This window comes from Callospermophilus lateralis, chromosome 18, assembly GCF_048772815.1.
Source record: "Callospermophilus lateralis isolate mCalLat2 chromosome 18, mCalLat2.hap1, whole genome shotgun sequence".
Lineage (NCBI taxonomy): Eukaryota > Metazoa > Chordata > Mammalia > Rodentia > Sciuridae > Callospermophilus > Callospermophilus lateralis.
This window is the reverse complement of record NC_135322.1, coordinates 15183470-15200026: the sequence shown is the minus strand read 5'-3', so window position 1 is coordinate 15200026 and position 16557 is coordinate 15183470. Positions and strand designations below refer to the sequence as shown.

General features: G+C 54.2%; 1 protein-coding gene across 4 annotated transcripts in view; it reads left to right on the top strand.

Annotated features, from left to right (window-relative positions):
* The window catches only part of Ryr1 (ryanodine receptor 1), a 113578-nt gene that overhangs the window by 92705 nt on the left and 4316 nt on the right, over positions 1–16557 (top strand). For all 4 annotated transcript variants that reach the window (XM_077105867.1, XM_076839060.2, XM_077105866.1 and 1 more), the window contains 8 exons: positions 4540–4881; positions 7293–8093; positions 8694–8758; positions 9882–10035; positions 11079–11165; positions 12226–12477; positions 13261–13391; positions 15231–15273. In XM_077105867.1, the coding sequence (XP_076961982.1) occupies positions 4540–4881; positions 7293–8093; positions 8694–8758; positions 9882–10035; positions 11079–11165; positions 12226–12477; positions 13261–13391; positions 15231–15273 (1875 nt within the window). The remainder of the gene's footprint in view (positions 1–4539; positions 4882–7292; positions 8094–8693; positions 8759–9881; positions 10036–11078; positions 11166–12225; positions 12478–13260; positions 13392–15230; positions 15274–16557) is intronic.

Here is a 16557-nt window from a genome sequence, read left to right as displayed (position 1 = left end):
AACTCAGAGGTGCTTAACCCCAGAGTCACATCCCCAGCCCTTTTGACTTTTTTATTTTGAGACAGGATCTCGCTGAGTTGCTAGGGCCTTGCTAAATGGCTGAGGCTGGCTTTGGATCGGGATCCTCCTGCCTCAGCCTCCCGAGTGCTGGGATTACAGGTGTGCACCACCGTGCCAGCTCATAATTCTTTAAATCATCAAATATCTAGTCAGTATTCAAGTTTTCAGCTATTGTATCTACTGTTTTTCAGTTTCTTGGAATCCAAACACCATCTATCCATTGTGATTGGTTGATGTTTCCTTCAATTTCCTTTAATCTATTGCTTCCCCCTTGGTGCCCTTTTCTCTGTCCTTCCCTTTTATCTGCTGAACACCCAGGTGCTTGGTCCTATAGGGCAGCATTGCCCAACAAACAGAGTAGGAGCAACATGTATAACGTAAAATTTTTTAGTAACCACACTTTTTAGAGTAAGAAGAATTATGTGTGTGTAACTTAGTATTTCCAAAGCATCATTTCAAAATTATTATTATTTAATTTTTTTAGTTGTAGTTGAACACATTACCTTTATTTTTATTTATTTTTATGTGGTGCTGAGGATCGAACCCAGCGTCTGGAATGTGCTAGGCGAGCGCTATACCACTGAGCCACCACCCCAGCCCATGATTTCAAAATTATCAATTGGATATTTTGCATTGTTTCCCCTTGACGTCTCTCATGGGCTAATGGTGTCCTAGTCGCAGAGTTTCCTGTGGTCTGAGTCTGGTGGATGCAACCTCCTGGTTTCACTTCACATGTTCCTCTGTCCCTGTTTCTTATAAACTAGAACTTAAGTTGGAGGTGTTTAATCAGATCCTGGTTTGGGGTGTGTAGGGTTTTTTGTTTGTTTGCCGGGATCCTTATGTGGTTGTGTGTCCATCTGTTAGGAGATGCACCCCTCCGGTCACTTTTTCTTTTGTATTGTGAGCAGCTGTTGATGTTCAATGTTCATAAACATTGGCTTCTTAGAGATTGCAAAATGGTGATATTCTCATTTCTGAATGTTGGACTGTTTACAAAGCATCATGAGGTTTCCCAAACACAAAGCATCCTGTGCTTCCCCAAACTTGCTTTTCCATTTCTTTATGGTTTAAAAGGCATGTACAGAATTTACAAGACTTACTACTTTTCAAAAAGTGGGATAAACTTCAAAACTCTTCTCAACTTTTAAGACACTTCATGCATTAGACAAATGTGAACGTATTAGTCAGCTTTCTGTCTCTGTAATGAAATACCTGAGGCCATTAACTTATAAAGAGCAAAGATTTCCTGTGGCCTACTCTTCTGGAGGTTCCAGTCCAAGATCCAGCAGCCCCGTGGCTTTGGGCCTCTGGTGAAGCCAGCATATTATATTATGGCAGGAACACATGGCAGAGCACACTCACCTCATGAGCTAGGAAGCAAAATCGAGACAGGAAGGCCTCAAGAGTATCCACCAATGACCAAGGACCTCCCATCAGTCCCATCTACCTCTCAGCAGTGCCACCTCTGTACCAAGCCGTTAGCACCTTGGGGGGCCACTCCAGACCACAGCACTAGGTGAATACATCCTGGGTGACAGGCGCGGCCCTAGTCCCCAGGGCACAACAGTGAGCCAAACAGAGACCCTGCCTTGAAGCTGAGAGTCCCTGAGAGTCCTGTGGGAGGGGACAGTTGAAGTCAGTAAATCAGCAGAAGAACTGCAGGCTCTAATCTGTGGTCTGGAGGCGACCAGCCCGCAGCAGCGTGCCCTGCATTCCAGGTGGCTGGGGGCACTTTTCTGAGGGGGGTGTTGGAGCTGTGTCCTATGAAGGAGAGGGACATTCTAGTGTCCCAGGCAAGGGGACAGCAAGTGTAAAGGCAGGAAAATGGAACCAGAGGGACAGAAAAGAGGCCAGTGTGGTGCAGGGGGAGGTTGAGGGGAGGGACGAGGGAGAGTCTGAGGGGGGAGAGGGACAGATGTACAGGGCCACTGGGCTCCAGGGGGACCTTGACTGTTACCCTGACAGAGATGGAGCCCAGGGAGGACTCGTGACCCACTGGGTGTGGGGACAGTGGGGGATCAGAGATGAGGAAGGAGGCTTCTGTGGTGGCCGAGGTGGGAGTCTGGAGCAGGCAGAAGTGGGTGGGTCCTGGATCTATTTAGAAAGCAGAACTGACAGATCAACGGAGGGATAAGATGTAGGCGGTGAGAAAAAAGAGAAACTCCAGGATGACTCAAAGAGCTTAGCTTTGGCACCTAGGTGGATGGGCCAAAGACTGTGGGCCGAGAGATCTGGACATAAAAAGTTCAGTTCTGGATGCTTCCATTGGGGGGTGGGGGAGACACTACAGAGGGAGGTCAGGTAGGGCTTCTGCTGTAAGAGTCTGGATTCTGGAGAGCGCTCAGGCCCCAGAGATACAAACTTGGTAACCATCACTGCAGAGTGGCAGGGCCTGGGGCCTCAGTGTTATTTCCTGGAAAATGTATATCTCAAGAAGAAGGTGCAGATGCCAGCCTCCACAATTTAGCAAGGCCCTAAGCAACTTAGCGAGACCCTGCCTCTAAATAAAATATTGTAAAAGGGCTGTAGCTCCATGGTTAGGGGCCCCTGGATTCAATTCCCAGTAAAAGAAGAAGAAGGTGCAAATCCCCTACCTGCACCATCCCATCAACCTTTAGAGATCTGGAAGAGAGACTCCAGCAAAGGATGAATAATAGCTAGAGAAGAAGGTATTTCAAATGAAGGCCATGAGCAAACGGAGGGTGACTCAGAGAGATCAGCAAATCGCAGGAGCAGAGTTCAGGAATGAATGGAGGGGAAAGGGTCCCAGGCCCCCCGTGGAGGCGTGGGCTTTAGAGAGGAGGCAGTCCCACCATTTATCTTGGGGAGGTAGGTCAGTGGCACTAGGGGAGAGGACAGGAGTTCCTGTGTGATGATGTCTCCACACTCTGCGGTTTCTAGAGCCCTCCATGATTTGCAAAGAGTGTTACTCATTTAGAAAGCATTTTGCAGAGTTCTTGGCTTTTGACAAAGCCCTCCTGACAGCCCCAGGATCTCGCTTCTGTTCAGACTTCAGAGCAGCATTTCTCAGACTGCCTTTTGCAGCCCAGCTGTAGATCAGGAAATTAACTTAGTAAGTCATGACCAGCATCTTTAAAGATAAAAGAGAACTCTGCAGAGTGTGATGCACAGCAAAAGTCAGAATTGTGTCTTGAAACTTTTTTTTTTTTTGAGTCACATTGTAAAATGCTTTCTTACTGCTGTGTGCTCAAGAACCTTTGAAAAACTGCCGCTGAGAACCACTTGCCAGGTTGCATAGGAGATCAGCACAAGAATGTCCCATAAAAGTGTTGTCTGTAAAGTAAAACAAAACAAAACAGCTGGAAGCCATCTAAACGTCCATCACAGGGAACATAAAGATGTTATATTTATAAAACAGGAATATTACATAGCAGTGAAAATGAATTCGTTTGCTGTATCTCAATATTAAATGCATAAAGTTGAATGGGAGAAGGAAGTTTCAAATTGCATGATTATAACAGTGATTGTATAAATTAAAATTACAGTGGCGCACACCTGTATTCCCAGCAGGTCAGGACGCTAAGGCAGGAGGATCGTGAGTTCTAAGCCAGCCTCAGTAACTTAGAGAGGTCCTAAAGCAACTCAGGGAGACCCTGTCTCTAAATAAAATATAAAAAAGGGCCAGGGAATGTAGCTCAGTGGTTAAGCACCACTGGGTTCAATCCCTGGTAGCCCCCCGCCACAAATGTACAGAATCACATGCTTTTTTTAATATTTATTTTTTAGTTTCAGATGGACACAATATCTTTATTTTATTTTTATGTGGTGCTGAGAATCGAACCCAGTGCCTCACGCATGCTAGGCGAGCTTGCTACCACTTGAGCCACATCCCCAGCCCCAGAATCACATGCTTTTTGTGAGCAACAACTGGATGTAGGGAATAGAAGTACTGACACAGGTTTGGAAGAAGTCACACCAATATAGTGGTTACCTCCAGGGAGGGTGGGGAATGGGCAAAAGGACACAATTTCCACATTTTTACCATCTCTGAAAATGTAGGGTCTCTGACAGTGGATGGCAGTTCAGAATTTTTTTTGTTTTTTGGGGGACATCAATTCACTTTTTTGGGGGGTAAGTATTGGGGATTGAACTCAGGGGCACTCAACCACCGAGCCACATGCTCAGCCCCGATTTGCATTTTATTTAGAGACAGGGTCTCCCCGAGTTGCTCAGCGCCTCGCCATTGCGGAGGCTGGCTCTGAACTCGCAATCCTCCTGCCTCCGTCAGCCGAGCAGCTGAGATCGCAGGCGTGGGCCCTGCGCCCGGCCTCGTTTCACATTTTGATGGCTGGTACCGTCTTAGGGAAGACGGTACCAGCCATCATCCAGCCAGGAGTCAGCCTTGGGTGCTGGGTATATGATTCTGGACTTTTCCATCTCTAAGAGAAATCCACAGTTACTCTAGGAAGAGCACGGAGCCATCTGAGGCCACCCACTGACCGCCCCTGCCACCCGCAGGCCATGGACAGCCAGAAGCAGTTCTCCGGGCCCGAGATCCAGTTCCTGCTCTCCTGCTCGGAAGCGGACGAGAACGAGATGATCAACTGCGACGAGTTCGCCAACCGCTTCCAGGAGCCAGCCCGCGACATCGGCTTCAACGTGGCCGTGCTGCTGACCAACCTGTCCGAGCACGTGCCGCACGACCCTCGCCTGCGCACCTTCCTGGAGCTGGCCGAGAGCATCCTCGAGTACTTCCGGCCCTACCTGGGCCGCATCGAGATCATGGGCGCCTCCCGCCGCATCGAGCGCATTTACTTCGAGATCTCGGAGACCAACCGCGCCCAGTGGGAGATGCCGCAGGTGGGAGATCTGCCCGTGCGCCTGCTCGCCTCCCATGGCTGGCCGGTCCAGGCACGCCGGGACCCCACGTGGATGTACACCCTTTGTGCATGCAATGGCAGGATTGATGTGCCCTCTGTGCTTGCACGCACACCATGCCTTTGCACACTTACCCTGAAGCTCTGGCGCGTCCTTATAGCCCTCATGCGGCCACGCCCACTCTGTCTTGTTCTTGAACTCACGCGGTTTCACACGCCTGTTCACCTTCCCAGCAGTCCCGGATGGGCTCTCTCTTGTCCCTGGCTGGCCTCCTGTCTTTTGCACACTCACTTTGGGGGCTCTTGGGTACCCTGATATGATGGGTGACCCCTCACCAATCCACACGTGCCCTCAAACGCCTTCTAGGGTCCTAGCACACGGTTCAGAAGCCCCCATTTATTCTGAGCCCATGCGTGGGTGCACATTTCATGCACACTTACCCCAAGCTGGTCATTGTGACCTCCCTCAGCCCCAGTGTGTGTCATTCATCTCCCACGTGACTTCACTGCAGCCCTGGCACAACCGCGATTACCCGCGCACCCGGGGGGAGTCCCCGCCTACCATGCCATCCAGCCCCGGGGTTTCCCATCCCCCCTGCACTCCCCATGTGACCCCACACCCTCTCAGCCCTGCCTGTCTCCCTGGTGGCCTTCCTGCATGCCCTCACCTTGCCTGCCAAGCCTGCACAGCCCTGTCTGCCCTCCACACCTCCCTCTGTCCTGCAGGAGCCCCTGCCTCTGCAGGCACCTCCCCCGTGCTCTTGCTTGATCTATCCTGTCTTGTCACCCACAAGACTGGGACACTTCTCACCACCTTAGCTACCTGGCCCCTCGCATCTGTCCACACTTGTCGCCAGGCTCAGGCACATGTGGGCTCCCGCCCTACATGGAGCCCTGTACTCCTGCTCTGGGCCTCTTATATTGACCCCGGGTCTCCCTGGAAGGCTCAGAGCTGCATGGCGGGCCCCAAGGGCAACTGACTGCATACTTCAGGCTTTCCCCTGCCACGCTCCTTGCTGCCCTGCAGAGGGGCCCTGGCCCTGCATGCCTGCCGCACGTGCCCAGGTCCTCCATGTGGACTGTGGCCTCCTACTTCCGCCATCTTCCCGTGCCACCACAGCCTCCTCACACCTGCCTCCCCCCTGAGGTCTGGGTGCCTCACATTCTAGATCTTTCACACTCCCCCATGTCCCGTGTGGCATCATTGTCCCATCCGGGCCCTGTGTGGTTGCACATCTTTGTACCCAGGATGTCTGCGTTTCTGTGCATCTACAAGAAGCCCCCACTCACCCTGGCCTTCACATTGGCTCCCTGTACACACCGTGGGGGTCCTGCCCCTCCCTACCCCTCGTTCCCAGGGTGCCCGGTTTCCCTTGGTATCATTCCTCCAAACACTAATCCTGCCACTCCTTCTCATTCCTATGTCCTCCACTCCTCAAGCGTCCATGTGTGGCCTAGATGGCTCACTAGGCAGTTCGAGGACATGGACAATACATAGCATTTACTGGGTGTGGAGCACTGTTCCAATCACCAAGTATCTACTAACTCATTTAATCTCCATACTAACCCTATGATTATAGGTCCTACTCTTACGTCCCATTTATAGAGGGGGAAACTGAGGCCCAGAGAGTTCAGTCAACGTCATCCAACCCCAGCACTTAGAACTCTCCCCCTCAACCACAATGCTCTGTCTCGAAGAAAATAAAAACACGATTCTGGAGCCAGCCCAATGGGAGGCCAATGCTACCTCTGTCACCTCTCATCTGTGTCACCCTAGGTGCAGGACTCCCTGGGAGCCCTTTTCCCATCTGTACAATGGCCCTTAGAGTTTTGTTAAAAGGCTTAGTTTGGGGCCTGGCTCTTATTGAAGCATATAGGCCTTCCTACAGTGGGCGCTGTAAAAGGCCACTAGTGATCATCTTTAGGTAAGGCAAAGTCATGCCCATCTGTGGTCCTCACTACTTAGGAGGCTGAAGCAGGAGGATCACTTTATTCACTGAGTTAGACCCCAACCTGGCCAACATATTGAGGCCCTGTCTCTTAAAAGTAAAAATATACACATAGTTTTGTATGTATATGTGTGTGTGACAAACACGATATTTGTTAATTATCTAGTGGTACTGGGAAGGAAACCCAGGGGCAAACTACCACTGAGCTACATCCCCAGCCTTTATTTTTATTTTGAAACAAGGTATCACTAAATTTCCGAGGCTGGCGAGCCTCCTGCCTCAGCCTCCAAGTCTCTGGGATGGTAGGCGTGCACCACCATGCCCTGTAGAAAATCATTTTTTAAAAGTCGGAATGTGCCTGCACAGTGAACCTGTCGCTGCCAAGGTCACCCTTGTCCGGAGCCCCTACTGACGGCGCCCCCTCCTGTCCCCTCCGCTGCCGCAGGTGAAGGAGTCCAAGCGCCAGTTCATCTTCGACGTGGTGAACGAGGGCGGCGAGGCCGAGAAGATGGAGCTCTTCGTGAGCTTCTGCGAGGACACCATCTTCGAGATGCAGATCGCGGCCCAGATCTCGGAGCCCGAGGGCGAGCCCGAGGCGGACGAAGACGAGGGCGGCGAGGCGGCCGAGGGCGCAGAGGAGAGCGCCGCGGGCCCCGAGGGCGCAGCGGGCGCGGCGGCGGCGGGCATGAGCGCGTGGCTCGGGGCGGTGGCGAACCGGGCGCTGCGAGGCCTCAGCTACCGGAGCCTGCGGCGGCGCGTGCGGCGGCTGCGGCGGCTGACTGCGCGCGAGGCGGCGACCGCGGTGGCCGTGCTGCTCTGGGCGCTGCTGGCGCGCGCGGGGGCTGCGGGCGCCGGGGCGGCGGCGGGCGCGCTGCGCCTGCTCTGGGGCTCGCTCTTCGGCGGCGGCCTGGTGGAGGGCGCCAAGAAGGTGACCGTGACCGAGCTCCTGGCGGGCATGCCTGACCCCACCGGCGACGAGGTGCACGGCGAGCAGCCCGCCGGGCCGGGCGGCGATGCGGACGGCGAGGGCGCGGGCGAGGGCGAGGGCGACGCCGCCGAGGGCGCCGGTGACGAGGAGGTGGCTGCGGAAGAGGCAGGACCGGGCGGCGCCGACGGGGCTGTGGCCGTGGCCGATGGGAGCCCCTTCCGGCCCGAAGGGGCTGGCGGTCTTGGGGACATGGGCGACACGACGCCGGCGGAGCCGCCCACGCCAGAAGGCTCCCCCATTCTCAAGAGGAAACTGGGGGTGAGGGGACAGCAGGGTGTCAGTGTGGAGAGAGGGGGTGGGAGAGAGGAGGCTCAGGGAGTGGGTGGAGGGAGCACGCGGGGAGGGGGCGAGAGTCAGGAGGAACAGACCAGGACCTTAGAGACAGGGACAGGGAGACTCAGGGACAGACACCTGGAGAAAGGCTTGCTGGGTGCTGGGAGAGAGAAAAAGGTACTCCCAGTCTGGGAGAGCCCGAGACAAGAGTCCTGGACACTGGGAAAGACTCTCAGAGACACATGGTTGTGGGAAATGAAGCAACCCACGTGGGAAAGGTCCCCAAAGTGTCCTGAGGCCCATGGAGCGGTGACTGCCGCAGGTGTCTGCCACAGGTATCGAGGTGATGAGAGGCCCAGGCGACCAGAGCTCCTCTTGGAGTCAGTCTTACCCTGCAGGGCTTTGGGCCAGGCCTTCACCTTGGTCCCCTTGGTCCCCTTGGTCCCCTCTTCACTGTGGGAATCATAAGCCCTTTTGGTGAGGCAGGTGTAGAACTTGGATTGCCAGTCCGTGTGAGAAGCAGGGACAGAGGGGGACAGGTAGTCAGCACTGCAGAGAAGGCTTAGACCTGTGTCCTATCCCCAGGTGGATGGAGAAGAGGAGGAGCTGCCTCCAGAACCAGAACCCGAGCCAGAGCCTGAGAAAGCCGAGTGAGTGCCCTGGGGCGTCCCAGCCCCTGTCACTGCTTCCCTTCTGGACTGGGAGCCTCCTGAGTTCCGTGTCCTAAGTTGTCTTGTGACCAGAGCATCATCCAGCCCAGACCCAAGCACAGGGAGGGACCTGTGGAAGGAATCAGGGAAGCAGGGCACAATCCGCAGGCCGAAGCAGGAGGGTGGCAAGTAGCTCCAACTAGCAGGGCTGGCGGCCTATGCCGGGTTCACAAGATCCGGCTACATCAATAGCCAGGTGAAGAAGGCGCGAAGCACACAGAAATCGGGAATGCCTTTTCAACATCTGGGTGGCTCTTGACCTTGGGGATCCGTTGGAAAGAGGGAGAGCTTGCGCCTGGATTCTTTATTTTTATAGGGGAGGGACACACAAAGGGAGACTCAGTGGAATGTTCTTTCCCAATAAGGCAAGGGGTCAGGTTTCAGGGGCTTGAGTCTAGCTTCCTGATGTCTTGTGGTCAGTAGATTGATTGACATCTTGGCAAGTCACACCCATCTCAGGTGCTGTGTGGCAACACAGGCAGAGCGAGAGGAAAGTGCCCAAGTGTGTTGCAGGGCCCAAAGAACATGTGACACCAGGCTGCTCCTCCCATACGCTCAGGTGTGCATAGCTCACTCACAACCCTGTGGCTAGCCCGGGACAGGCAAGTTCTAGGGCAGCCTGAGCAACTAGCAATTTAGTGAGACCCTGGACAAGGACAGGGCCCGTAGCTCAGTAGAAGAGCACCACTGGCTTCAATCTTTAGCACTGAAAAAAAAAAAAAAGATAGAGAATACATTGCTCCCCACTTGCCGCCAGCCTGTGTGCGCCTCCCTCTGTCTGGAACACTTTTCCCAGGCTTCCTTCTCCAGGAGGCCTGCTTTGACACCCGCCCCTCTAAGCTGAGCAGGTATCTCCTCTAGGTTCCCGCCACCCCCTGAGCTTCTCCTGTCCTACCAAGGACCCGTCACCCCATTGGGCAGGATGCCCATGAAGGCAGAACCTGAGGGTGCCTTAGTCTCCAGCACCATCCAGACCCGGCATGGCATGGGCCCCCAGAGAGTGGCTTTGAATGAATGAATTGCTCAGGTGCTCCCTGACCTCCGTGTGTGTCCTGCCCTGCAGTACGGAGAACGGGGAGAAGGCAGAAGTCCCTGAGCCCCCGCCCGAGCCCCCCAAGAAGACAGCACCTCCTCCTCCCCCTCCAAAGAAGGAGGAAGCCGGAAGTGCTGGGATGGAATTCTGGGAGGAATTGGAAGTGCAGAGGGTGAAATTCTTGGTGAGTCCCCGCAGGGGTTTGCTGAAAGTCCTCTCCCAGGGAGAGCCGCCTCTGACCCCATGCTGGTCCTGAGCTCACCGTTCCAGGCCCCTCTCCAAGAGGAGTCCAGGCTGGTGAGAAGGCAAAACTGTGCCCAGAGGAGCCAGGACCTGGTACAGGCAGCATTTCCAGGTGGCCCCCACTTGGCTCCTCACTGTCTCTTCCACCCTTTTGCTCATCTGGAGACCTCTCCCCAGCCTCCAGTCACAGCGAAACCCAGCTGAGGCCATGTTCTGCCCTCCACCGTGGCCAGTCTCTTGGGTCTGAGCCCCACACCCGCCCCAGCTCCCTCCTCCTATGGAGGCCTGAGCTCTCGAATCTTCTGGGCAGGGTCCGTTTCCTCATCGGTCCAGAAGGAGGGAGGGTGTTTGGGAGGCAGGGTCCTGTCTCCTCTCCAGACCACCCCAGAGAGGGGGTGGGGGGCATAATGGATGGGGGGGTTCAGTGAGGATTCATGGTAGGAGTAAAGGATGGAGGGAGAAAGGAGAGGTGGGAGAAGATGTGCCCTGCTTGGGGTGAAGCCAACAGGGACCTCACTGGAAGCAGCATAGCTCAGAGGATGGGTGGGCTCTGGGGTCTGACTGCCTGGGTTCACATCCCAGGTCTGGGCTGGAGACGTAGCTTAGCAACTGAGCACTTGCCTAGCGTGTGCAAGGCCCTGAGTTCAATTCCAGTGCCTGTGCACGTGTGCATGCACACCACTCACAATCCTAGATTTGCCACTCTTTAGCTATGTGGGCTTCAGCAAGACACTACCTCCCTGGTCCTCAGTTTCTTCATCTGTAAAATGGGCGTAAGAGCAGTACCCACTTCATAGGGTTATAAGAATTAATCAATATTTTATATAAAGCTCTTAGCCCAGGTCTTGGTATACAGCAAGTACTTAATAAGCAGGAAGTTGTGGCACCAACTATTGAGCAACGGGGTGCTCTGATTGTGGGTAAGTGATGGGATGGATTCTCTAGCAAAGAAGCGGGGCTGTGAGTTCCCTCTCTCCCTTCCAGAACTACCTCTCCCGGAACTTCTACACGCTGCGCTTCCTTGCCCTCTTCCTGGCGTTTGCCATCAACTTCATCCTGCTGTTTTACAAGGTGCTGGCCGTGTGGGGCGGGAGGCTCCATCCCCCATAGCTTCCCAGAGCCCCCGCCGCAAAGGGACAGGGTGTCGGGCTCAGCATTCTTAGGGACCCTAAGATCTTGGGGCCTGGACAGTGGATCTCGGGACCCCAGAGGGGTGGGCTGTGGTTTCTGGGTCCTTCTGGGCAGGAGGCCCGAGTGTCCACAGGTGTCAGAGCAGGAGCCAGCTGGAGCTGTGTTCCTGGCCCAGCTCTGCCACCTGCCCGCCCTGTGCTCAGGTGCAGACCCTTCCCTCTGGGCCACTCACTGACTCAGTCACAGTTGCTGCTTTCATGTCCCCAAAAGAGACGTTCATGGGGAGGCTCAAGTGGGCAACTCACAGGGTCTAAGGAACGGCAAGGGCTAAGAACCAGGCCTCCTGAAGGACAAGGGATCTTCCCAGGGGTCTAAACAACAGGACAGAAAGGCAAGCCAGAGAGGCTGCGTGATGGTAGGCCAGGTGCTTAACCTCAGTTTCCTCATCTGCAAAATGGGCTGGTCACTGTGTCTACCAGTTAGAGCTGTGAGGATTAAAAGATGATTAGTATGTGCAAAGCACTTAGCCCAGTACCTGGAATATAGAAAGTGCTGAGCAATTGCTACCAGTCATCTCTGTTAGTGTCATTTGGGTCAGTCTCTTTAGGACTCTGCTATCAAGATGAACCAATTTGGGGCTGGGGCTCAGTAGTAGAGTGCTTGCCTAGAACAGGTGAGGCAGTGGGTTCCATCCTCAGTACCACATTAAAAAATTTAAATAAAGTTATAAATATATATATATATTAAAAAAAAAAAACCAATTCTGTTTTTGGTCCTCTTGTCGCTCAGTTCAATGGGCACATTCCCAGGACAGTCTGATTTTCAAGCTCAGCCCTGGGCCCTCCCCTCCATCTTGATTGACAGTCCTGTGATCCTGATAGGGGCCCAATCCAGCCTCAGGAATGGAGGCTGTTAATTGTGTTAGCGGGTTCTGGCTGTGGCAGACGAGGTGCTAGGATACCAGAGTCCCCAGCCTGATGGACTCCTCTCCCCTCCTCAGGTCTCAGACTCTCCACCAGGGGAGGACGACATGGAGGGGTCAGCAGCTGGGGACCTGATGGGTGCAGGGTCTGGTGGAGGCTCTGGCTGGGGCTCGGGAGCAGGGGAGGAGGCGGAGGACGACGAGGATGAGAACATGGTGTACTACTTCCTGGAGGAGAGCACGGGCTACATGGCGCCTGCGCTGCGGTGTCTGAGCCTGCTGCATACACTGGTGGCCTTTCTCTGCATCATCGGCTACAACTGCCTCAAGGTGGGCCATGACCGTGGTCCTGGGGCAGAGCTTTGGAGGGAGTGGGGATGCTGGGGCGGGGACAGGGGCAGGGGCTGTCACAGTGGTGAGGACAGAGGGCTGGAGATTGAGGCACTGGGTGCAGGATTGAGGTCTTCAACAAGGATGGCATTTGAACTGGGAACGGAAGCCGCGAAGCCAAGTCTAGAATTTTCCATACCGTGCTTGTGCGACTGTGATGATTTCTGGGTCAGGAAGCAAACTTGTCATTGGGAATGTTGCTTTCTGCGCGTTGGTCAGTTGGTCAACTACGACCTCTAGGGGTCCCTGGGGTCTTGGACATAACATGGATGTCAACAGGATGTGGGCTCTGACGCCACAGGTGCCTGAGGTTTTCAGTGCCTCACGGGTGTGTGTTATGATGGGTCCATTTGGGTTCCATGAGGTCTGGCAGTTTTCATAAATCTTGTTACTGTTAAATGAACAAGAGTTCTCTTGACCTTGCGCTTTGGCAGTGCTGTTCCCACAGCTTGCAATGCCCGGCCCCACGTCCATTCCTTCCCACCTGCCTAAGGTCCGAGTAGAAGCCCCGGCTTGCACCAGGCACCCCTGCTGGGTCTCCCCAGCCCCTCTGTTTTGGTCCCTCCTGACGTGACCCTCTGCCTGCACCTCCTGTCTCAGCCCTGACCATCCTGGGGAGGCCCCTTCAGCCTCTGGGCAGATGCTAGCGGGACCTCTTGGCTTCTGCAGACCCTGGTCTTTCGAGACCCTAACACCTGCCCTCTGTCCCCCTCCACCATCTAGGTGCCCCTGGTGATCTTCAAGCGGGAGAAGGAGCTGGCCCGGAAGCTGGAGTTCGACGGTCTCTACATCACAGAGCAGCCAGAGGATGACGACGTGAAGGGGCAGTGGGACCGCCTGGTGCTCAACACACCGTAAGGCCCAGCCCGCCCAGGGTGGGCAGGGGGTGGAGGCCCAGAGCTCAGGACAGCAGGTTCCAGCCCCCGCGACGCTTCTCCCCACGCCTGGTTTTATTCCCCATAAAATAGAATTCCCCATGCATCAAGTTCCCCAGGGGAGGCCGGGGATGTGGCTTAGTGGTAGAGTGCTCGCCTGGCACACATGTGGCTTTGGGTTCCATTTCTGGTACCACAAAAGAAAAAAAAAAAAAGTTCCTCTGGGGCATTCTGAAGGCACATGGAGGTTCCTGGGCGCCACCCTGGAGGGCGTGGGCCAATGTGTGTACAGTGGGACTGTATTTTAAGCCTCATCCTGGGGGCCTTTCTCACCAGGTGCTGGGAGTGGGAAATAAGAGCTCATTGGGTTTTTAGCCTGGACCCAGGGAGGGAAAGAGGATGTGCGAGGCCGTGAGGGGACTCTGGCTGCCTGCTGCACCCCCAGCCAGCTGCACTATTAGGGGCTCATCTCTGGAGTAAGAAAACCAGGGACCGGGTGTAGCTCAGTGGCAGAGCACCTGGTGAGCAGAGGCGAGGCCCTGGTTCCATCCCAGTACCACGAACAGTAAATAAGAACGTGAGCTGGGCTCCATGCGCCCACCTGGAATCTCAGGGATTTGGGAGATGAGGCAGGAGGAGTGCAAGTTCAAGGCCAATCTAAGCAACTTAGTGAGACCCTGTCTCAAAGAGAAAGGGCTGGGGGTGTAGCTCAGTGGTAGGGTGCCCCCGGGCTCAATCCCGGGTACTGAAAAGAAAAAAGAAAAGAAATTCCCAGCGGCTCAGGGGCTGAGGCAGGAGGATTGTGAGTTCAGAGCCAGCCTCGGCAGCTCAGCGAGGCTCTGTCTCAAAATGATTAATAACACGGGCTGTGGTAAAACCCCCCTGGGTTCAATTCCCAGGACCAAAAAACCCCACAAAATTTGAGGCCAGCTTGGGCAACTTAGCAAATGAGCCAGGTAGAAGGAGACTGCTCTGACCCCATCGAAATAGAAAGGACTGGGGACGTAGATAAGTGTTGGAGGGCTCTGGATGCAGCCCCTGGTATGTATGTATGTATAAATAAATAAATAAATACAAACATCTTTAAAAGAAAGAAAAGAGAGAGGAAAAAAGAAACAAAAACAAAAAAAAAAAAAAAAGAAGGAGCCAGGCAAAAAATGAGCCGAGGCTATTTTACTGAGCTAGAAAGCAAGATCCTGCTCCGTGGGAAATGGTGACATGCTGGGAGGTTGACGGGCTCACTCTGGACACGACCAGGACAATCCGAGCATCCAGAGGAGTAGGAAGTGCAGAACTGGACACGTCATCTAGGTGCAGGTCCCCGGATTCCTAGCCACCCCACCCTCACCCCCTTTCCCACCTCGCACTCTCTGGCTTGTCACTGGGAGAGCTGGTAAACCCAGGTCCAGAATCACCAAGCACAGTGTATGAAGCAGCCGGAGGAAGTGCGCCATTCCCCTGCAGCATGTGGCTGTCCCTGCTGGTCACCACCCAGAGCCTCCCCCGGAGCAGTTCTGGTGTCTTTGCATGCTTGGCTCTGGATACAAGCCCCCTGCCTCACCAGGGCTCCACCAAACATGGCAGCAGGGTCCCCACTGAGCAGGGTCCTCTGTGGGAAAAGCACAGGCTGGGAAGGTGGTGCCCGTCTCCAGTCCCAGCTCCTGTGGGGCGGAGGCTGGGGCCATGGAGCCAGGAGTTCAGGGCCAGCCTGGATAACGGTCAGTCTAAGGCGAACAGCACTGGGATTCCTGTCTCTCCGGCCCGGCGGGAGGCTCCCAGCCTCTCTATGAACATCTCACAGGTGCTTTCTCTTGGCAGGTCCTTCCCCAGCAACTACTGGGACAAGTTTGTCAAGCGGAAGGTGAGGACGTGGATCGGGAGGGCTTTCTGGGCTGGGTCCCTTCCTGCCACCGGGGCATCCTAGCCTGCCAAAGACTTGCTTCATGCGTGACCTTGGGCAAGGGCCATTGCCTTTCTGAGGAGCATGGGTTTGCCATGGGGACACGGGGCATGATAGTCACGCTTCCCGCTCACACGAGGTGACCACGTAGGGCAGAGCCCCTGGCGCGGGGTGAGCGCTCGCTGAACGGGGCTGAGCAGGAGCAGGGTAGCAGCGCTGATGAAAGCTCAGGGTTCAGAGCTGCCTGCTTTTCCACTCCTAGCTTGTCTGTGCCTCGGTTTCCCTCACATTCAAAATGGGTAATCCCGGAGTCCCAGCTACTCAGGAGGCTGAGGCAAGAGGATCACTTGAGCCCAGGAGGTCAGGCCAGTCTGGGCATCATGACAAGACCCTAGCTCTAAAAAAAATTTTAATAAAATAAAAACAAAATGTGGAGGAATAACAGGGCCGACCCCACAAGATTGTTGTAAAGATTGTATGTCCTAGTACACAAGCAGAAGGCACATATAAAACAAAAGATAAGTGAAGGTTGTTCTTATCATTGATTGACTTAGTAGAGTTTATTGAGTAGCTACTGTGTGCTGGAAGTGTTTTTGGAAACTGGGTTCCAGCAGTAAACAAAACAGTGATTCTGACACTTTATTTGCAAAGAGAGATATTGTGCAGATGGTAATAAGAGCTGTGGAAAAAATAACGAAGTCCCAGAGCTAGGATGTGGCTCAGTGACAGAGTGCTTACCCTGTGTGTGTGAGGCACTGGGTTCCACCCCAATGCCCCAAATAAATAAAGCAGACAAGAGGAGTGGGGAGCATGCCTGTGTGTTGGCCAGGGGAGGTTGCTGTTTTATGTAACGGGTTCAGAAAAGGTCATACTAATTCATAAGGAATTGAGGAGGTGAGCCAGGTGGAAATTGGGGGAAGAGTGTCTTAGGTGACGGATCAGTCAGGACAAAGTCCTTCAGGCAAGAATGCACTGGTGGGTTTAAGGAACGTGGAGGAGGCCCGTGTGGCTGTGTGAATGAGGGGGGAACAGGTTCATAGATGATGACGTGGCCCAATTATAGAGGTTTCCCTGCCTGCCTGCCTAAAATAATAAAGTATCCCAACTAATTTGGCTGCTGGATCAGCTGCACCTTTATCGTGCTGATCCCTCACTGTGATTATCTGAACAAAGCTCCGGCCCTTCTCCTCAGAAAAATGTACACCAATTTCTTTAAAAAAATTTTTTTTTTGTAGTTGTAGATGG